This window comes from Epinephelus fuscoguttatus, linkage group LG6 (genome assembly GCF_011397635.1).
Source record: "Epinephelus fuscoguttatus linkage group LG6, E.fuscoguttatus.final_Chr_v1".
Classification (NCBI taxonomy): Eukaryota; Metazoa; Chordata; class Actinopteri; order Perciformes; family Serranidae; genus Epinephelus; species Epinephelus fuscoguttatus.
In genome coordinates, this window is record NC_064757.1 from 44500461 (window position 1) to 44523519 (window position 23059).

Below are 23059 nucleotides of genomic sequence, written 5' to 3' on the forward strand. Positions count from 1 at the left end.
ACTACATAAGTTTCACAGTCCTCAGTGCAAGAGTTCAGCTGAAATAAATGTTTTTTATCTTGTAATAAGCCACGCCCACTTTGACCCGTCATGACCACCTTCCATATATGGCCTCAGGAATGGCCCTACATCATACCCACCAAATTTCATGGAAATTGGTGTATCCATTGAGGAGATATAAACTTCCCATGTATATAGCGCCCCCTAGTGGCCAATGTTCACCAACTTCGGTTCACATCCTCATAGTCACATACTAACTCAGGATCTCAGATAGATCCTGATAGCTTGATAGCTTTAAATTTGACAAAGATATGGAACAGTTCGTGTTTTCATAGCTAGCTACAAAAATTTGTTCGTCAATAATTCGTACATTTTTTGACCGGGCAAAATTCTTTTGATAACTTTAGATCAAGTCCATCTTGTGAGTGTAGGTGCCAAGTTTCATGCAGTTTGGTCAAAATCTCTAGGAGGAGTTCGAAAAAGTAGATTTTGCGGTTTTTGCCCTTTTTGCCGGGAAAAAAGTTAGCAAAACACTGGCTGCACCTTTTCATTGTCGCCAAGCAACCACCCCATCACCTCCTTACCCTAACCTTCCCGTGTAATCAAGCTACCATTTTTTTACCACAGTAATCAGTGTGTAGCTGCTCTGAGTTGTTTTTTCAACTCCAGCAGTTCAGAGCGCTCGGGCAAAAACGCCAGGCACCTAGAGCGCAGAAACACGAGGTGCGCAGCAACACAAAAACCGTGAGCAAAAAAATTACAAAAAGCCGCCTCGCTGTGTGGCCGAGAGCTTTACTTTACACCTCTGACATTAGTGTCCTAACATCCTAACATAAGGAAACATGTCTGATGAAGGTGAAGAAGAAGGTGGCTGAAGGAATAAAAGAGGGAGGCTGTGTTTCCTGAACAAGTCTGCGAATAAGCTAAATGACAAGTGGTCCAAACTGTTCCACTTTTCTATATTTTGAGGTGATGAACGACACGTTAGGACACGTGAGAAGGAGTGTGCACGGCTGCATGTCAACTGGAATATTAGTGGACTTATAGGAATATCGTCTATCGTCTTTTCCTTTAGTGCCGCCCTCATGGGTCCCACAGAGTTAATCAGGGTTGTGGTAAAGATCTGAGAACAGCAGAGGAGTCCAACAGTTTGGTGTCTGGGTGTGTGATGAACGTTACTGACGGGGCGATAACGTCAGTTTTGGTTTTCTTCGTTAGAGGCACAAATTCTGGTCCTTATCTATGTATGTGTTCAGTGAATGCTTTGATACATCCTTTACGTTTGTTGTTTTAGTTTGACAGACGTGACAAATATAAATATCATACTAATGACATCATGTTAGACAAACTGAAATCTCACCTTGATCGTCACTTTGTAGGCCATGTACGCATTCATCCCATCACCTGAAAAACACACACACACAAACACAAAGCTCCATCATCTGATCAGTATTGGCACTAAGCAGTAAAACACACACACACACAGTGTAAACAGCAGAAATCCTCTAAACAGATAAACAGGAGACCTGATGCTTGCAGCAGGAACACACTCAGATATCAAACTGGTTCAACTGGTTACTTGTGTTTTCTTGCAGCAAATCCTTGAGTGTTTCCACTGTTTGATTTACTTCTCTCTGTGACCTGCTGCGTGTTGACACAAAGGGACTGTCGAGTGAGCGCAGTAATTAACAGCTGCACTGCCTGCTGAACATTAGAAATACAGTCCTGCACAGTCACATCACTTATTCATGTTAATAACCTCCATGTTTATTCTTCTGTCGTCCTCATTTTTAGCTCCAAACCACTCAATGTGTTTTGTGGCCTGCAGTGACACATCAGAGCCTGCAGGGGGCTCTGTCAGAGCTGCAGAGCCTCAGTGATGTTACATCAATAAACCATTAGCACAATAATTTGGAAGCATGATGGCAGTGTGAGTGAGCGGACTCTGTCAGTGTCGACGCTGCATTTTACTTTCAGACTTTCTGCTGACTGCACATGAAGGCAGAACAGCTGAATATCACCTCGCACATGTTTATTGTCCTCGGGGAGGGGAGAGGAAGGGCAGGAAGAAAAGGGGCTGATGGGAAATGTAGTCTTAGTTCAGTTAAAAACATATTGGAAAAACATTTTTCTCACATTGCTGTAAAAAGAACATCAGTGAGATCACTGGTTTTTCCTCATTTGGAGTACAACTCTCACTGCTCCAGAATAATCCAGGATAATCCAGGGTATTCCAGGACTACAGAGATGTGGAGTCAGTGTGTACTCACCCACTTTCTCAGGGTCAGACACCGATATGTGCATGTCAAATGAATCGCAGGCCTCCTCCTCTTCAATCTACACAAACAGGGAGAAAACATTTGTGAGAAAGAGTCGCTGCATGTTTTCAAAATTTCCAGGTTTCCAGACGTTTTCCTCCAGGAAGGTTTTGTCAGTGTGTGACGACAGCAGCTAAACAACAAGGTAAAGTATTTAATAAAGGCTTCAGAGAAAAAAACATACACTTTTCTCCTTCTGTTTTTATGTGTATATGAAGAACTGTGACTTTAGTGTCATCTTATATAAAAATGACAAGACAAAACACGACAACACGTTTTTAGACGTCAAAAACTTAAACTATTATGTTTGAATAGAACAACTGTCCCTCCTTGGCCACCATGAGTGATTCAAAGGAATCTGTATTTTAATTTTTTGTTCTCAGTAAAAAACACAACCTTTAAAACTTAACAGCATAGCTCAGTCGAAGCAGCAGAATAATGGGAAACTATTTTAGGTGTAAACATTTAATAAAGGGCTAAAATTATATAAAATAAAATACTGGCAGTTACTGAGGTGATAATTCTGGTTTCACGAAAAAAAATCTCCAAATCTCGGTGAACCGAATTTGACCAAAAGACCAAAAGTGCCCCGTGTAAAAATCAAAAGTGTGTGTGTGAGCGCCGTCACCTCATCGAAGGAGGAGTGTGTGAACATGTCGTCGTGGGGGAGGCCAATGCGAGGGGTGATGACGGAGGTGGGAGGAGTGATGGGGGTGATGGCAGGCGACGGGCCGTCAGACAGCAGGACGTCTCTCTCTGGGCTGTCCAACGAAACCTCCTCTGTGGCCTCTGCGACAGGACGACAGGACAGACAGTGTGTGTGAGGCTTTATTCATACGAGTTGATACTGACAGTTACGCTTAAAGAATCATTTGAAATTCTCTTATCCTGTTGGTGAACGTAAACCTTGTGAGGTGACGTACCTGCGAACAGGTCCTCTGGATCGTCATCGAACAGTGAATCCTGTTTGGGTCCATTTGAGTTGGTGCTGATGTCCTCAGTTGGTAGACTGGCTGGTCCTGACTGGAAACACACACACACACACACACACACACACACACACACACACACACACACACACAGAGAAAAAGGCAACCACTATTTTTAAAAGTATAAAACAGAGTGACATTAAAGATCATGGATTACTAGAAGCTATAAAAGTTAATTTCAAAAGTTAATGCAAGTTCATGCAAAATGCTGTTCGTTATGTTATCTTACTTACTGTTTCTGCTGACATCATAGTTTGGGCTTTATCACAACTAACATTTGTGTGTTTTGGTGCACTACAGTGTGAGAATACGTTTCCAGAGGTCTGGTGTGAACAGCAGCACAAAGTAATACTAGTAAAAATAATAATTATAGCAATTTGTTAAGTTTATTTATGATTATTCAGACGGTTGCCTGTTTTTGCACAAAATATTTTTAAATATTTACATTTTTATCAGTATATTTGGGGGGATATTTTAAGCATATTTATATATATTTAAAATATACTCGTGGGGAGGTTCCCCTCCAGAATATCACATGTAGAGGCACTTTGTAAGTTAAAGGTTTACCTAATGCAGTGATAGTGACAGCACTTCTTTCTGGATCCATGTAAAGGGACACAGAATTCCACCTTAACAGCAGCTGGACATGCACATCATCATCATCACTATACCTCCACAGTCACTGAGCTAAACTAACCCAGCTTTCTTGAGTAGATGCCATACGTGCACAGACTCAACACATTCCACAAAAGAAGAAAGGGAAGTCATGTGTCATCCCTCCTGCTGGACCTCAGAGCTTCCTGTCAGCAGCGGTCAACTGTGTGACATCACAGCAACGGTCAACGCTCCTTCCAGGGAAACTGTCCTCACATCAGTGATGAGTGTCTAACGCTACATTACTGACATCTGAGGAAGTTTGTGGAAATCAGTTAAATGCACATATTCCAGATAGTCTGCTGGTTTCAATACAACTCAAGATTAAAGGTGCAGTCCACAGCACTTTGTCCCTGATCTGCTGTCCAACACTTTGTGTGTGAGACATCCTAAAAACTACACGTCAGATTTACATGAAGTTCAGTGATCACATTCATGCTTTAGGGGTTGAAAAAACACAGAGAACTTTACTTTTTATATTCACGGAAATGCTGGCGCACTGAGCGACCTGTTAAAATGTGTTTGTCACTGCGACAATAGCAGAGAATTAACAGATTGACAGTGTTCCCTGAGGTCATTCAAAGTAGAGATTTCTGTTTATTTAAAGCAAATCTGTAATCAGTATTTATAGTTATGGTCTGGCTCTTTAAAGCAGAGGTAGACAGTTTCATTTTGGCATCAATGAGCCAAAATCCCAACATAATCTTTGAGTATTTTGTAAATCAAGTGGTCTAAGAGAAACTAGACTTCACATTTATGTAGCTAACGTTAGCTATAGCCTCACAGTGTGTCCTCCGCCTCACTCCCCGCCGCTACAGACCACCTCACCAGGAGAAGAGCGGGGAGCAGCTCCAGAGATGGACCCTCAATCAATGGCAAAATGAACCCGAATTCAGGCAGCACAAACCTCAGCTCTGGGGGATCGGACAGCCCCAACTCCCCGCCAGATCAGCAAACTTTCTGTTGCTGCTGTTACAAAAGTTAGACATGGGGCTGCTGCTGGCCACCAGCCTGCTGTGACAGCCAGCGCTGGGAGGTTTGCACTGGCCGACCGGAGCCGCTACTGCTGCCTGCTCAACCCAAAAGAGCATTTTTGTAACTAGCTTTAAAGATAGTCCTAGGAAAACCTCTTTTTAAATCTCACAGCAGTGGGTCATACGCATAACATGTCGTCAAAACGTCCCACCTGTGGCGCCCATGATCCCGTCCTGCCAGCTGTCTCTTTAATACAGATGTTGTTTCGGGACTGTTAAGATCGCCACTGCTGACTAAAGGGCGATACAACTCTGTCCCCCCATGCCGTGATTTTACATTTTATACAGAACGGCGAGGCAGCATAACAGCATGAGATTCCCACCTTGAAGAGGCAGTTATAAGGGGCTAACAAGACTGCAGTGTCTTCATGATGGGGGTCCAGAGGCTCCAGAACAAACAAATCACAGGGTCATCGATTGTAAAGTTGAACCTTGCTCAAGTTTTTGCTGCAACGCTGTGTAACTTTATTGGTCAACACACACTGTGTTAGTCATTCAAATATGTGCAAGCTCAGAGTCCTGGTAGATCACTCTGTAGTGTGGACGCTGTATTTGTGTTTACATGACAATCCCAAAGACGGAGGATAAAATAATCTGATAAACCTTCGAACTAAGGGATCAATTACTCAAACTGGATCAGCGACAGGCCCCCAGCAGGAGCAGCAACTTCTTTGTGTTTCTTTGTGTTCGACCTCCTGCAACCACTTGTGCTGACGCTTCCTTTCAGGAAAGCACCAAACCACCAGCTGGTGCTCCAAACACAAACACTGAGAAACAATCAGAAATCAAGTCAAGACATTCAAACATTCCTCCTCTGCTGCACATCTGCAGTCGACAGTTAGTGGATCACATGTGCAGAGAGTGTGTCGCAACTTTATACACACACATACAAACAAACACACACACACACACACACACACACACACACACACACACACACACACACACACGGAGCAGCACTGCTTTATGGAGCGGAGAGTTTTATGAACATTTGTTACGAGTTACAACTTCAAAGAAAGAACTGACTCGAACACTCTGACAAACTGTTAATGTTTAACATTAAGGAAATGAAGCTTGTTGCATGGGATGTATTTTGTGCAGTGAGACACTGGAAACAACTGATAAATGTTTTGTGAGAAAACGATGTGTGGAAAACGGACTTTTGTGCAAACTGTAAAACATCCGTTAACAAATACCGATCATCATGCTGATCTACATAGGGAGCATGTTTCCACATTCACGTTTTCATGTCGGCCATCATCATTCGCTTCCTGAATGTCTGGATCTTAAGTTATCAGCGTAAGAAGGTGAGCACACATTAGCAGGTGCCTGTCTCTGACATGCCCAACAGCATCAGATAAACTCTGATCTGTAATGTGAAGCTACTTTATTCAGTGTTTTTACCGGTTTAAAATCACCTCAGGTCTCAAAACGAGGCGTACGCCACTTCACACCCTAAGGCTTTGATGTATAAAAACAGACTTGATGGGAGAGACTTTGACCCATGCCTACCAACATTTTGGAGATGGGAAATTGGCGGCACAAATGGTGAGGTGAAAGCCTGATTGTAGAAAGTGTTAAATATTTTTCGGCGCACACATTTTTGGCTTTTGCCTGTAAGTACATTTTTAGTATGGATCCTCCTACACACTGTTTTATAAATGTGATTCCTGGTCTTTTTGTTTGGACAGAAGGAGACCTCTGCAGATAATTCGACTGAAGCAATTCTAACCAGGGGAAGTTTTATCTGGTTGCAGTCTCTACTCCTCACCACTAGATGCCACTAAATCTCCCTATAATCGTTCATGCTGTTCCTTTAAGGAATAATTCAATCACTTAGCTTCTAAAAGTACTATTCAAAGAAGAAACTTGTCAGGTAAAATCTGGGGACCAAAACTTTCCTGGATTTAACTGCAGAGTGAGCGCTCTTGACTGCAGCAGCATGACGGAGGAGGGACTTTGCACCGTAAGGCTCAGAGACAGAGGAGGTGGTGGATGAACTGCTGACAGCAACTTAATACAACACAGTCTGTGACTTTTGTTCAGAATGTAGTCCGCAAATATTTCCGACTGGTTGTCAGCGCCATTAGCTTGTTTACTATATTACATGAATGTCACAGTTGCGCTGAACGTGAAATATTTGTCCTTCATCCTTTGAAACTTTTAGGGAGTTTATTCAACGAACAGGTTTCTGTGTGAGGTGGGAAACACACTCACCTGCTGCTTCAGAAACAATAAGACAAACTCACAGAGCTGTTGGCAGCAGGAGTCAAAGGAGAGAAGAGGAAGATGGAGAGATTTTAGCTGAGCGGATAGAAGGAGGAGAGGAAATGAGTGATGACAAAAGGAGCTTCCTCCCTCCTTACTCAGCAGACACACACAGAGGGGTCAGAGGAAACTCTGGACACACACACACGAATACTGTGACCCTCAAACCCTGATCTGGACTCAAAACCAGGAGAAGACAAAAAGCCTCAGGCATGCTGAACAAGTCACAGCTCCAACATCTACTCCGAGACTTTTAAATATCAAATCATACACATCATAATTCTCTCACTAACCCTCACGCTGCAGTGTTCAAACAATGCAAGTGTCTGAATCACATATAATTAAACAGAGAGAAGCTACAACAACCTGTGAGACCAAGAGTTCATCCGACCACTGAGGCCAAACTCCAGCTCAGAAATCCAGAATTCTTACCAACTTCTACTTATTGCAGCGATTCATAAATCAAACTAGAAAATATGCAAGAAGAAACAATAAAGCCCATATGCATTAAAAAACACTGCTAGCTGCTAGCGTGGCTACAGACTGTGCAGGAAACAGCAGTGTGAAAAGGGAACATGAGGACACTACAGAGGAAACTCCTGTCAGAGCTGAATAATGCTGACACTGAGAAAACACACAAAGAGGTGCAACTGGAATCAGGGGCGCTCCGCTGGACCACACGACCACAGCGTGCCTCATTTATATCAGCCATGGAGGACGAAACACTGGAAACAGCTCACAGGTCGACAGCAGCAGACTGCAGTCAACACAAACGTTATGAGCTGCATGCAGGAGGATTTATTACAGGACTGAGTCAGTGTTATCTAGGTGTACCTAATAAACTGACAGCTGAGTGTGTATTGCTATCAGAGGAGAGTCTAATCAAACAGGAGGAGACAAAGGTTATTAAACACTCCACTTAACCCCACTTCACTTTAGAGTGCTCAGACTGTGTGTGTGTAACATCCTTTACAGGTTTTATTGGTCCTTGTGAGGCAGCCCTGAACACACACACACACACACACACACACACCCTGCCGGGAAGTGGATGACACACACACACACACACACACACACACACACACAGGTCACTGAAGAGTGCCGTTGTGACACTCAAGGAAGACAATCATCACCAGGAATGAAATCCGGAGTGCTGACACGACGAAAAGAGAAAAATAGGCCTCTGTGTGTGTGTGTGTGTGTGTGTGTGTGTTGCAGTCTGGCCAGTTTGTTACGACACAGCTGAAGCAGAAACTTTTCTCAAATGAGTTTTAAACTGATGATCTGAGATGTTTCTACAGACAGAGGTCTCACTCCTCTCACGCTCTGCCTGCCTGCTCAGATCTTAAAGTCAGTTCACTCAAAAACAGCTTCATACTAATCAACAGCAGTATCTAACTAATGCTGCATATTCAAACTCAAAACCCTTCAGCTATCAGTCTGACAGTGATATTTCAGGAGATCTGGTGCAGCCAGATGTCCCATGGATGTGTTGGGCGACCTGGATACAGTGTTGGAGTCAGGACCCCGTTCATTTCTTCGAGACTTGCTCAGCTGCGCACGAGGCCAAAATGGTTCAAGTGGAGAGGAGGCAACAAGTGAAACAGACTGCCCTCACAGACTTTACATGAAGACGGTGAACTCATCACAGTACGTTCAACTATGGGCCTTTTCACACCTAGGCCGTCTAGTCTGGACTTTTGGATTTTCCAGTTTGGTCCGCAGGTGTGAAAACTACCCCAGGCCACAGCCCGGACCAAATGGCTGAAATTTGGTCCGGCCAAAAGAGGTGGTCTCGGTCCGGACCAAACAGAACACTGGTCTGGTCCGTTACTAGTGTGAAAGCATTTTTTTGGATGGTTCGGACTTTCGGACCATTGACAGGAAATTCTGGTGCACCGGTTGTCCATTTCCGCCAGGAGAGAAGTCAAGTCCACCATCAGAAATGAGCCGTCCCTTTCAAATCTGAGCAAATTGGCTTGATTTCATTCAAAAGCGGGAAGAAGGCAGTGTGCAACAAAAACAGAAATGACCCCAAAAAACTGCAAGAAAATTAGTAAAAAGGAAAAAAAATCATAAAAACAAACAAACAAACGAGAAAATGACCTGGAAAAAGTGCTTCAGAATGATTTTTAAAAAATGAGCAACAAAAGAAGAAATGAGCCAGGAAAAAAATTGTAAGAAACTGTAAAAAAAAGAGAAAATTAAAAACAAGACAGTTAGAAAAAAGAAAAGAAAGTTAAAAATCAAAAGGAAACAAGGAAAAAAGTGCTTTAAAAATATTCTTTAAAAAAGAGCAACGAAAGAAGAAATTACCCCCAAAAAAATGGCAAGAAATTTGAAAAAACAAGAAAGTTAAAAACAGACAAACAGGGAAATGAACTGGAAAAAACTGCTTACAAATTCTAAAAAACAATCTGTAACAGAATTTAAAATGTAAAAATAACAATCATAGTATGTATAGTATTATAGTTCTCCCTAGCTTTTTCTTTTTTACTAGTTTTTTTTAAAAAATATATATTTTCTGAATCTTTTCAATTTTTGCAATTTGTGGGACATTTTTTTTTTTTACCAAATTGCTCGTTGCCTTTTCCCCCATGTTTTTGAGAGATATCGCACCAATTAGCCGTCAGGGTTCAGAGGGTTAAACACTTGTGAAAGGCGTCTGAAAGCAGCACAGGCAAAAAGTAAAATGATCCAACTCTGAACCACAGTTAAAAATTAAAGCCAAGTCAAAAGGCTTAATCACCACTTCACCTAAACGTTTGCTGGCAGCACTACGCCGCCTGTTAGGAAACACTGAGGATGACAAAGTTACACAAGTGTCATTAACTTCACGGCGAGCAGCTGCCAGCAGGGAGGATGTGGTTGACATGTCATCTCTTCATAAACTGCCACTGCTAATTTCCTTTTAACCATGAAGCTGATCAGAAAACACTCATCAGAAATATGTGGAACACTTACGTGGATGATTTGGAAAAAACATTTATGCATCAGAACTTTCTGGCCGTTCAGATGTGTGATATCACGTCCACTTTAAATCTGATGTCAAAAAGAAGTGGCGGCGTTTGACGGTGCATCTCTGGGTGTACGTTTTATCAGCAGAGGATTTTGTTGTCATCCACAACTTTAATTTCTTCTGGCTGTTATGTTGTTAACGTAATATTCAACAACTCTCTGTTCTGCCTTCCTCTTATCGTGCAGCTCTCTATACAACTCTAATTCCAAAAGGCTGTATTAAACGTAACTAAAGACAGAGCGCAATGATTTGCAAACCCTTTTCATCCTATATTCACCTGACTACAGTCCAAACACGAGATATTTGATGTTCAAACTGATAAACTTTATGTTTTTTGTAAAAGATACACTCATTACGAATGTGATGCTGCAACACGGTGCAACAAAGTTCAGACAGGAGCAACAAAAGCCTGGGGACGTTTGTGGAACGCAACTTTAAACATGCCAATTGGTAACAAATGATATAATAGCATCATTAATCGTTATAAAAGGGGCGTCCTTGAAAGACGTGAGAGGAACTGCAGGTTTTGGCGCTTCAGTGTTGGCTTCAGTTTCCAGCCCCGGAGTTTGACGCTTGGTTGCTTCCAGTGCAAAGTTCAAAGCATCTGTGAAGGGATGGAGGTGCATCATGATGTTGTTAAAAGAAAAGGTGATGTCACACCGAGGTAAACATGCTCCTGTCCCAACGTTCTGTAACATGTTGCAGGCGTCAAATCAGAATGAGCAGAAAACAATAAAGTTTATCAGTTTGAACCTTAAAGATCTCGTCTTTGTCCTGTAATCAATCAAACAGAGGTCAAAAACATTCTGGTTTTATTTTACACAGAATCCCGACATTTTAAAAACCAGGATCCTTCATTGTTTGTTGTTCAGCTCCTGTCTGTATAAAACAGCTGTATGATCAGGTTTGCTTCTCTTTGTTCTCTGCACTGGGTGGAAACACATTATGAACTATTTATACTTGTCTTAACTTGTAGAGGTGGGGGATCGTTACAGCATGGTATCACGATATTTTGTGTGGCAATATCGTATCGTCACACTGTGCCAAGTATCAATTTTTTTTAGCATATCAATTATTAATATTACAGATTCAAATTAAACTCTAGGTCGCCCACTGGAGTAATATACGCAGTTATATTTTCAGTCCACTACTTACATTGTGTTGCTGAAAAAATGCTGACAAAGTTTTTCTTTTGGGGACAAAATTTACAGTTGAAAAAAAGGTAATAAATCATTATATTTTATTGTAATACTCAGCATATCACCACATATTTAAAATAGCATTAATATTGTATCCTGACTATTGTATCCTATTGTATTGTAGATTCCCACCTCTACTGACTTGTGTCAACATGATCGGCCAATAAAGCTGATTTAGATTCAATGAAGTTTCCTCCTACAAGGTTTCATTGTTGTTTCTGAGGAGCTGAATCATGTTCCTAAGATTTTCTGTCCATACGCTAAACCAGCGGTTCCCAACTGGTGGGTTGCGATCCAAAAGTGGGTCCCGGGTCCGCTCTGAGTGGACCGCAAGTGTGTCAAGTTTGTAACAAAACACTTTATTTTTTAATACAGTGAATTTCCAGCACAGAGCTTTTAGGTCCCGTTTAAACAACAATGATTTCAACTGAAAATGGTAAACTTTAGTTGCGTTTTGGCTGAACGTTTACAAAATGCAACGTTTTGAAAACGGGCTCCAGAGTGCAATTTTTTGGAAACAACACCATCTCCGTTTTCATGGAAACTTACAATATGCAGTTCATCTGAAAACGGAGACCTTTTGCACATGCGCATTACGCTTCCAGTCACTAGGCATGCGCAAGAAAGTCGATCATCACGACAACAGTGGCGGACTCCCGAGCTCTGTCTGTGCTGCTCATCCTGTTGAATTTATCAACGCTTCCCCATCGATTTACTGTAGCAACTCCACCTCGTCGTCCGTCCAGACAAACGTTCGTGCAGTTGTCATTTTGTTTGTTTATACATCACCGCTCCGTAGTAGGAAGTGTCACACCGCCAACTACTGGCCTGGCATGTATACTGCAGCGTTTTTGGTCATTTTTGCGAATCTGTGTGCACGGCGATTGTTATCAAAATGCTGTCGTCTAAAGGCGGAACTTTTTTCAAAACGAAAATGAGAAACGATTCTGTTTTCAGTGGATCGTTTCCGTGTAAACATGGCCTTATTTTGAAGTGTCTTTTCCTGCTGTAGAGTGAGTGACTAACGGACAGCAACCTGACAAAGACAGCAAACTAACTCAACAACATGACCGAACACAAGTATGACGCTGAATGTATTAAACTGTGTGGACCCTGGACTAATGACTAAAGAGAAATCTGGACCCTGCGGCTGCATTAAGTGGGGGACACTGCTCTGACACAAACATCTGGGTGGTAAAAGTGGAGCAGAACTAGGATTCTTTACTGAGTTCATTTCATAAATTAAGCAGGTTTTGTTTCGAGTATTTAGAGTCCTCGAATTCTTCTCAATAGAAAGTTGGTAAATGTATTTGTTTTAATCACATATACAGTTTTGTGGCTCATTTCTTGTTAAAACACTGCAAGAGATAGTTTTACAAAGCCAGGGACTCTTACTGTGAAAGGGGTGGACACACCTGCACAATATAAATACAATCCAGCACAACTACCCTGCAACAAAAACTACGTTTGTGCAGCCTGTAGTGCGCACCTTCATTTAGTTCCTGTATTGTTTTGTTGATAAATAATTAAATGTTGCATCGTACTGAACATTTCTGTTGATATTAAGGCAGTTGTTGTTGTTTTGAGTCTGTTTACTGTTACCTGAGTAGTTTCAGAGTCAGCTTAACGCTGCATGAAAACACTTTGACTCTCAACTACCTGCTGGATTATTTGCCTCCACCATGGAAATTAAAATTAAGAACAATTTTAGTTCAAAACATCAGCCACTGCCTTTAATTAGTTCAAAAACACAACAAAAAACATACTTTAATCTGCTAATGTGCACTCTGCCCGTTTTTCCAGCCTGCCCTGAATGCATCACCGCACCTGTGTGACTGTCACCTGACCGCGAGAGCAAACACACCTATTCTGCGCTTTTCTCCGCGCAATCATGACCCTCCCCGGCTCCTGTAAGTGTGTCTCTGAAGGCCACCGTGTGTGTGGTTACACAGTGAGTGCAATGGAAACGGGTGTTTTGCTGAATGATGACAGTGCAGGGATTAATTAAACCACACACACACACACACACACACACACACTCCAAACCTAAAGCTAAAGGTCTCCTCCCTGCCTGCTCCCCGTCCTCCAAGTTCTCATCTGTTGTCAGCTGGAAGCATCACGCCCTGCCTGCCACAGCTCCCCTCGGCCTCCCTTCATCACCTCCTCCTCCTCCTCACCTCCAGTGTGGCGGCCGGCTCCGGGAACAGGTCCTCCCCGTCCTCCAGCTCATGGAAGTCGGTGTGCTCCGGTGGAGGGTCCCTGGCTGTGTCCGCCATGGTCGCGTCGCTCCTGCGGCTGATTGTGACGAGTAGCTAACAGCTAGCTAACACACACACGCACACATACACACGCACACACCGACAGACAGCGAGCAAACAGCCGAGTGACAGGGCGAGGAGAGGAGGAGAGGAGGAGAGGAGGAGCGGGGAGTCAGGAGGTTTTCCCAGCTCTGTCATGTGACTAACAGGAGTCCTGATGGGAGCCAGAGAGGAGGGAAAAGAGAGGAGGGCTCACTCTGACGCGCTTTCTTGACACCGAGAGTTTGACCTCAGAGGAACTTTACATCTCACACAGATAACGGTTACACACACATCACTGTTTGTTTATTATTTATTTATTGAAGATATTAATCAATTTCATTTCACACAATTTCACACACATTACTGATTATTTATTTAAAGATTTTTAAATTTGGAATTTTTACATAAGGTTTTAAAAATTTGACATAATAATAATTTATTTCAATTTCACACAAATTCACACAAATTACTGTATTTTTTAGATCTCTAAATTTGCCAAGATTAGTTTTAAAATAAATTCCACAATAATAAGTAAGTTAATATAATGTAAGAAAAAAAATCACACAAATGACTGTTTATTTATCTTTTTTTTAGATCTTTAAATTTGAAATAATTTACATTATAATAATTTGTTTTTTTAATTTCAGAGAAATTCAACCCAACTTCTGTTTTTTTTTTATTTGTTTCTTTTAAGATTCTCAGATCTCTAAATTTGGGCATTTTAAGTTTTAAAATAACTGTCATAATAATTAATTTAATTTCAGCTAAATTCACACAAATTACCTTGAAAAAGTTCCCAGAACTCTAATTTTGGCCATTTTTAAGATTAATTTTAAAATAATTCAAACAATAATAATTTATTTGATTTTTATGCAGTGGGCTCACAGACTGTCACGCGGGGACTGTTCTTTATTTAATCTAAAAAATATAAGGATATTTTAAACATGTTTTATTTTTAGTTCATGTTGGGCATTTTTTAGCAATTCTTTTTTCACAAGAAACTGACTTTGCACTGTATTTTTCGCAAACTTAAATTCACATTTATTTTTAATTGAGCTCTGAATATAAATATTTTACCTAACAGAATAATTGTATTTATCAACTGGGGACAGTTTTCATCCAGGACCCCCAAAAATGTTTAAAGGTGTAACTTCAAAAGAAATGTTGAGAGGCAGCAGCCAGCCTGGATATCAGTCCACAAACCTGCAACATGAGGGCAGAAGAAAAATAAATGCGACTGATCTTTTCTCAGTGCAGAATCTACAGTGATGCCCTCTCTTTAGTTTTGATTATTTTTTTTTAATAGCTGTAATTTTATAGAAAATCTAAAGTAAAGAATCATTTGTTTTGTAAATTCCAAGGTATCAAAATGTTAAATGTATCTTCAAATTCAGGGCAGTAAGACAACTACTCTGTAAAATAAAATATAAAATAAATTATTATAATTTTATTATTATTATTATTTATTGTATTTACTGTGTTTATTTATTATAAATTATTTTATTTGTCTTTTTTTATAACCATTTCTGCGCCTGTGTTTGTTGACGTTGTCCTCTTCTGTCGTGCTCAATAAAGTTTTTTAAAAGAACAAAAAACCAAACCTATTTTATTTCCGATCATAGACGATCTTTGTTTCGTGTCATTTCGGTCAGATCATTATCAGTGACACATGTTATAGTTTCCGTGCGGTTACAAAATCACCGGCAGCATCTTTAAACTGTGGTTTAACATTTTTAACATTTTATTTTGAAGAAGGTTTCCGGTGCTAACAGTTAGCTCCGAGGCTAACAGCTAGCTGCTCCGCTAACACGCGGTGTTTACATCGGCTCTGCCCGGGTCAGGAAACTTCACCGAGCTCAGTTCAGTTTCATTTCTGTACCGAGACATTAGCATGGCTGCTTGCGAGGAAACAGCCAGCTTGTCCACAGAGGAAGAGCTCCTAGTCCGGCAGGAGGAAGAGGAAGAAGAGGAGGAGGATGACCTGGAGCTAGCATTAGCAAACATGAGATTGGAAGGTAACAGCATAACAGTGTTTATAGAGGAGCTACAGGAAGTGTTCAGGCTCTGTACTGGAGTTAAAGTACTAATACCACACTGTTATTATACTTTATAAATATGTAATATAAGCAAAACTCCTGCATTTCATTGTTTACATCGGTGGAAGTACAAAAGCATCATCATTAGCATCAAAATTAGCATCAATATATACTTGAAGTACTCCAGCAGACTGGCCTATTGAAGAGTAATACTATTGAACTATAATTACTGATACATTAATGTATGTTAGCATCACTAATAAGATAATATTATTTAACTTAATTAATCTCAAACCGGAGACATTCACATTGCAGCAGCTCAAGAGTCAGAAAATGAAAGTGACAGAGTGCTAACAGGGTTCCAAAACATACAAATAAGATTAAAATAAATAAAATAAAACTGTATATTATATACACCTTTAATTTATGCAGATACTGTATGTGCACAGTTGGTAGTTGCACAGGATAAACTGAAACACAGAGATGTGTGGTATATTTACTGCACAGATATAGAGAAATATTATTGCTAAGGATATGTATGTAAATATTTATGATAATGAATATGTAGAATATATATAACCTGAGGTAAAAAAATAAATAAATAAATAAAAAGAAGTGCAGATTAGCTGTGGTGTTGTAACCTGAGGTTAAAGAGTTGCTAAAGTCGCAGCTGATAAATCTGGAGATCAAGTGATTATTAGTCGGTTAAGAACTACGTATGCTCTGTATCTGCTGGGCAGGTTGTGAACTTCCCCCTAGGATCAATACGGTTTCATCCTAATCTGTGACGTTACATCATCATCTATTTGTTGCTCACATTGCGTATTATTAATCCCAACATGCAGAGTAATTAAATTTGTGACATGTATTTGAGTAGAACTGAGGATTCCACCCCTGATATCTAACTTAAAAATACATAATTTAAACTATCTTATAGTTATTAAATGTAAACAGCAGACACAGTATGTCAGAGCAGGCAGTGTCTACTTCCTGGAACTAACTTAAACAGGAAGTCAGTCAGATATTTATGTGCATTACAGGATGTGATAGTGCTGATAAGCTTGCAAAGCAGACAGCCTATATATTGCGACAAAGATGCCAAAGATGTGAATGCTTTATAATATGGCGTTAAAACAGCCTTCCAGCTGCAGCTCTTTGACCCTGAGGCGAAGGGGAAACTGGTCTGGCAGCCGGAACACACCCAGACTGAAAACACACAAGAAATACATAAAACATGTAATGTAAACATGTAAAAGATGTCGAAACGTGTAGATGAAGTGACATCATCCATCCCAGCCCTCAAGACTGACTCATGCTGAGCGTGAAGCGGTTTGATGGTGTGGGAGATAAAGACATTTATCAATGAGGACAATCTGAAATGACTCAAACCTTTTGAATTAGTTTGATGCAGAAAATCCGAGACAATCGGATCGTTCGGAAGGAGACAGTCAAAGAGTGGCGGCTGTAGTGGGATAGTGTGACAAAAGGAAGACACTTAAAAGAAGTTCAAAATAAAGGAGAAGGGATTTAAAGACGGGAATCCAACAGCAAAGCACAAGTGATTATTAGTCAGTTAAGAACAGGTCACAGCAACTTGAATAGCACAGTATTTGTTTTAGGGAAACAACCAACTGCTGTATTGTGTTCATACAGGAAGTATGAGGAGGAAAAAAGGGCTGTGTTGCGGGATTACAGACGTTAGGACGAACGGAGGTCAGGATTAAAGACGTGCTTGAGTGTAGGGACACGATGGAGGTGAGAAAATGGATGTTTAGGTTTCTGAAAGCAACGATACAACAGGGTTATAGTGGACGAGTAAAAGCAGGAGGAGGCAGTGACACAATGTAAAGGATGCAAGCTGCTGGAAAACCCCAAAGAAGAAGAAGAAAATCTGAGACAGATGATCTTGTTTGCAGCCTATTCATTTCTCTAAATACTTTGATGAGCTTCAGTGGCTGTCCCTGTGGTGAAGAGTCAAGCCATCATCGTAATGTCATCTAATTTAGTCACCGGTCCTTTCCTTTGTGTTTATTAACAGTTTTAACACCTTTTTTGTGTGTACTGGTTTTGTTTCCTGTCCCAGACCTGCTGCAGAAGGTGCAGGCTGTGCAGACGGACAGCACGACCGTAGAGTCGGGCGTCAACACGGAGCCGGACTGGGAGAGTCAGGTGGAGGCCATGTTGGAGTACAGCTCCAGCCTGATGGAGCGGTACGACAGTCTGATGAAGAAGCAGGACGAAGAAGGGGAGGCGCACGAGAAACACAAACAACAAGTGCTGAAGAAGAAGGAGGAGGCCACCCGCCAGCACCAGGTGAGATACACACACACGTGTACACACACACGTACATGTACACACTGTTTTAAAGTACCCCGTGGAGTTGTTGTTGGGCTGTAACAGAAGTGGACTCCACCGTCACACTGTGACTGTGTGTTCAGGCTCTTCTGGAGAAACTGGAGTCTCTGCGAGTCAAACTGCAGCTGAACGACTCGAAAGCCACGAGGAAGAACTTCTTAGTCAAGAAACAGGAAATGACATCAGAGAAGAACAGAGTTGAGGAGGAGAGGAACAGGTAAACACTAACAAAACCGTGCAAATGCACGAATTGAATTAAATTAAATTTTAAAAAACAAATGTAAATTTAGACCATTTTAAAATGCACACTGAGCAACATGTTAGTGATAGGTAAGTATGACTTCATGTTCCTGCAGCTGCTTCACAATAAAAGCCCTCCAGATGTGGCAACAATTATTGTGCCCCATAGATACATCAACCCAAAATGTAGGTTTGCCTGTGTGCTGTGGTTGTCCTGTAAAAGTCCATGATTCCAATCAGAAGCCCAAGAGTCAGATCTCAATTTGTGAGACAAATCACTGTAATTTTCTTTTTCGTTAAAGAGACGGTTCATCTCAAATTAAAATGACACATTTTTCCTTTCACCTGTGGTGCTATTTTATCAGTCTAGATTGTTTTGGTGTGAGTTGTGGAGTGTTGGAGATCGGCCGTAGAGATGTCTGCCCTCTCTTCTGTATAATGGAACGAGATGGCACTCAGCTTTTTGAAAATTTAACATCAATGTCTCTTTGCAGAAATCATAATCCGGTTACTCAAGATAATCCACAGACCTTGTTGTGAGCAGTTTCATGTAGGAACTATTTTCCTTCTACCAAGCTACGCTCACCAACCAATTCACCGCACAGAATGAAGCATGCATCTACTTGACGAGAGGTTTGTGCTTGTGACAGTGTAAGATGTAAATGTTAGGGCTGGGTTGAAATAATAGATATGTCTGACTCAAATCAGTCTTCATTTGAATGACCCGATATCGATTCATAAAATCTGAGATCCATCTTCTATATATGCTTTTTCCCACGGATGTGCGACACTTTAACTCCATTAATCTCACCAGTTGTAAATGGGCCCCAGCGCTAAACCGTAGTCTTGAAAAGCTCTGATGTTACCGGTTCTTTTATCTTTAGCTGTTAGCTTCCTTTCTTAGCATGTAGGTGTAATTTATAGTCATGCTACTGCAGCCTCTCTTCCTGCTGTCTGTGCATCGGGGCTGCTGCGCCACTTTTACGCACACACACACAAACATGGAGTACAGATGCTGCGGTGGAGACAGAGAGGTGAAGATAACGTGACCTGATGACAACTACACTTGTTACTGTGAGTGCAATAAAACCTCCACGAGGAGGAATCGAATCGGAAATTGAATTGAATCGGGAAATTAGTGGTGATACCACACCCTAGTTGGCAGGTGTAGTTTGGTTGAGTTTTTCAGATGTACTGTTTTTGGCACTTTGAGCACCACAAGCCGGGTGCCTCCTAGTTATATGATATAGGAGAGAGGGCAGACGCAGCACCTCACACCAAAACAATCTAGACTAATAAATGGCACCACAGGTAAGAGGGAAAAAAAAGTATTTTTGGGGTGAACTGTCCCTTTAAGCTGTTAGTGTGCACACAGCAAAGCAGGATAATGGCATTTAAAAAGTTGTACAAATGTCTCAGAAAGACTTCACTGCACAACAAACTGGGATGGAAATAGACGAGTGTGATGGAAACAGAGAGCAGCCAGTTTGTTTCTGTCAGCTGCCTCAATACTGAATGTTTGTGGCGACTAAACTATTTTGGAACCAGATGTTTGTGTTGTACCCCCTCTACTGCTGTATTCAGCTCACAGAGCTGCACAACTTAACTGTAACCAGGACACAGTTTGTTTCTGACTGTGTGGAAATGTAATAACTTCATTATGATAGGTAAGTTGTAAAACCTTTGTAATATCATTGAGCATTTCTAAAAAGTATCTATAGACGAGAAAAAGGAGAAACCATAAGCACATGATGAATTAAAATACAGACTAATCAATTAATCGTTCGGTTTTTGAAATAAAAAGTGAAAAACGTTCGTCATGTCTTCCTAAAGTCCAAGATGACATCGTCAAATGTCTTGTTTTGTTGGACCGAAACTCCAAAACCTGAAGAGATTTCGTCAACTGTCGTAGACGACTAAATAAACCAGAGCATATTCACATTTGAGATGCTGGAAACAGAGAAGTTTGGCATTTGTTCTTTTAAGAATAGTTCCTGATTAACTTTCTGTCGATCAACTAACTGATTAGTCAACTTATTGTGGCACCTTTATTAATGAGTAAATATGTTTATGAGTCTCATCACACTTTACAGTCACAAAAAGATAAACACAATGTAAAATCTTTAAAAATTGTTACTACTGATAAAGTTTCCTCCTCAAATCAAGTTCCCAAAAATCCCCTGAAACATGAGAACTCACCCACACACTCTTCCTCATGCCTCCTCCTCCTCCTCCTCTTCTCCAGGCTGGCCAAGGAGCTGGAGGAAAGCGAGAGGAAGCTCACGGCTCTCACGGAGGAGCAGAGTGAGGAGCAGCGGAGGTGGCAGGAGGAGCTGGACGAGCTGAGGCAGGAGATGGAGCGAGTGAGGAAGGAGGCACAGGAAGCCGAGCTGCTGGCCTTAAAGGATGAGATCGTCGCCACGGAGAAGCAGAGGGACGTCGCCATGGCTCGCATCGAGGCCTGGCTCAGTGAGGTACAGACAGCAGAACGTTAAGATCAATACTCAAAGCTTTCATCTGATATTCAGTCTCATAAAACAACGATAGACATGAATCAGTGTTCAGACTGAAGCCCTGCAGACGCTCTGATGTTGACCCTGTGGTTACCTGTCCCAGGTGCGTCAGTACCTGAACACTCTCCGGGTGGAGTTCCCTCAGCAGTACCCTCACGAGAGGCAGAAGTGGGAGAAGAAGGAAGGTCTAGTCCGGAGGAGCCGGGAGGAGCTCCAGAGCCGCTTCCAGGAGGTTCTGCAGCAGCTGCAGCAGGGCCGTGAGTTAGAGTCCCTGCCCAGGATTAACATGCCGTCCCTGCCGCAGCTCCCCATGGTAAGAACCTTCGTTTGTGTTGTACTGGAGAAGCGTTTATGTAGCTAACGTTAGCTAGGGCCACAGTGTGTTGCCTCACTCCCCTCCGATACAGACCTCCTCGCTGGGAGTACAGCAGGCAGCAGCTCCAGAGACAGACCCCCAGTCAGCAGCTGCAGAGTGAACCCCAGCTCCGAGGGACTGGACAGCCCTGACTCCCTGCCAAATTCGCAAACTTTCTGTTGCTGCCGTTATACCAGTTAGACCCGGTGCTGCCGCTGGCCACCTGTCCGCTGTGCAGCCCAGCGCTGGAGGGTTTGCACTCGCCAAATTCAAGCTGATACAGCGCTGACGGAAGGTATATCTCCCTGAGCTGCTGCCTGCTCTGATGAAGCAGCCGACAGCAGCGGGGAGTGAGATGGAGGGACCGTAGCTAGCAGTAAACACTGGGTTACTGTATGAAGCATGTGCATGTGCCCGTGGTCGTCTGTCAAGAGGGGCTTAGGACAGACAGGGAAGAGCTGAAGGATGAGGGTGTATTGTCAGATTCTGCTTTTATTGTTTTGTTTTGTTTTTTGCCTTCCCCAGATTTCTGGGGCCTTAAGGGGACTTTTTCAAAAGGAGGTTTCAGGAGTTTAACTTATTTAACTTAAGCTTATCTAAAGCGACTCTTTTCCTCCCACAGGCTGACCTGCGATTCAACCAAGTGATGCAGTCACTGGTCCGCCCCCAGTTCATGCCCCCTCCTCCCACAGTTCCAATGAACCGACCCCTCCATCCCCCGAGACACCCACACTTTTATCAGCAGTACCAGCCTCCTCACCACCCCCAATACCGCCACCACTACACACACCGCCCACCACCACCCATACAACAGTTCCAGCCCCCCCTCCCACCCCAGCACCAGCCTCACTTCCAGCCTCACATCAGAGCTCAGATGAGGGTGACTCCGCCTCCCAGTCTCTCCCCGTCCCCTCCTGTTCAGCCCATCTACCCTGTAGCTCCATCCCCGCCTGCCCCCGCCGCTGCTGCCGCCGCTCCCTCTCCCACTCCTGCCACCTCTGCCCCTGCTGGCAAACTCGACAAAGTCCTGGAGAAGCTCGGAACCTGCTTCCCACAATGCAACAAGGCTCAGCTGACCTCGCTGCTCCAGCAGGTGAAGAGCTCCCGCGGCACGCTGTCTGGCATGTCCATGGAGGAGCTCATCGAGCAGGTCGGCTTCAAGCTGATGCAAAATGAGCGGTCGGCCCCGGGGCCCATCAGCCGGCCCACGCCCCCCGGCCCCATCCAGAGGCCAACACCTCCCCCACAGAGAGCGCCAGCAGCGGCGGCGGCAGGTGGAGGTCAACCTGTCGGGGCTCGTAAACTGTGCCTCATGTGTCAGAACCACGTGGATCCAGAGAGCCGCCACCCGCTGAGCTGCTCACACACCATCCACAGAGACTGCATCAGAGTGTGGCTGCAGTCCAGCAAGAACAACTCGTGCCCCTTCTGCCCGGGGAAGTGACGCAGGAAACGCCAACCAGACTCTGATCAGGGCCACCACAGAGATGACTCTGATTGGCTCAACACGTGGGTTCTCTCTAAAATACAACCTTCAGTAAAGAGAAAGAAGGATATGATTTATCATGTTGCAGCAGTGGAGAGCAAGCTGGCAACATACTTTTTTCAATACCTTAGTTTGAGTAATATGATTTTCTACATTTTTTTTGTTTACCAGAACCAATGTTTTTGATGCGTTGTTGTTTATTGTTTGTTTTACTGTTCATGTTACATGGAGCCAAAAGAACTGCCAAAATAAAACTGTCTGAAACTTAAAGTAACAACCCTTGCTTTGAATAA

The 23059-nt window shown here is 42.5% G+C and overlaps 2 protein-coding genes across 2 annotated transcripts in view; one reads left to right on the forward strand and one right to left on the reverse strand.

Annotated features, from left to right (window-relative positions):
* snx2 (sorting nexin 2) overlaps positions 1–13898 on the reverse strand; it is a 34616-nt gene extending 20718 nt beyond the window's left edge. Inside the window, exons 1-5 of the mRNA XM_049579647.1 lie at positions 13659–13898; positions 3242–3341; positions 2947–3107; positions 2271–2337; positions 1361–1404 (exon numbers count right to left, since the gene is read on the reverse strand). Coding sequence (XP_049435604.1) covers positions 1361–1404; positions 2271–2337; positions 2947–3107; positions 3242–3341; positions 13659–13757 — 471 coding nt within the window. The 5' untranslated portion in view covers positions 13758–13898. The remainder of the gene's footprint in view (positions 1–1360; positions 1405–2270; positions 2338–2946; positions 3108–3241; positions 3342–13658) is intronic.
* Positions 13899–15377: 1479 nt separating this feature from the next.
* rnf214 (ring finger protein 214) lies at positions 15378–23036 on the forward strand. Its single transcript, XM_049579645.1, has 6 exons — positions 15378–15796; positions 17901–18130; positions 18256–18389; positions 20658–20886; positions 21029–21238; positions 21903–23036. Exons 1-6 carry the CDS (start codon positions 15673–15675, stop codon positions 22722–22724), a joined length of 1749 nt encoding a protein of 582 aa, XP_049435602.1. The 5' UTR covers positions 15378–15672; the 3' UTR covers positions 22725–23036.
* The last annotated feature ends 23 nt before the right edge of the window (positions 23037–23059 follow it).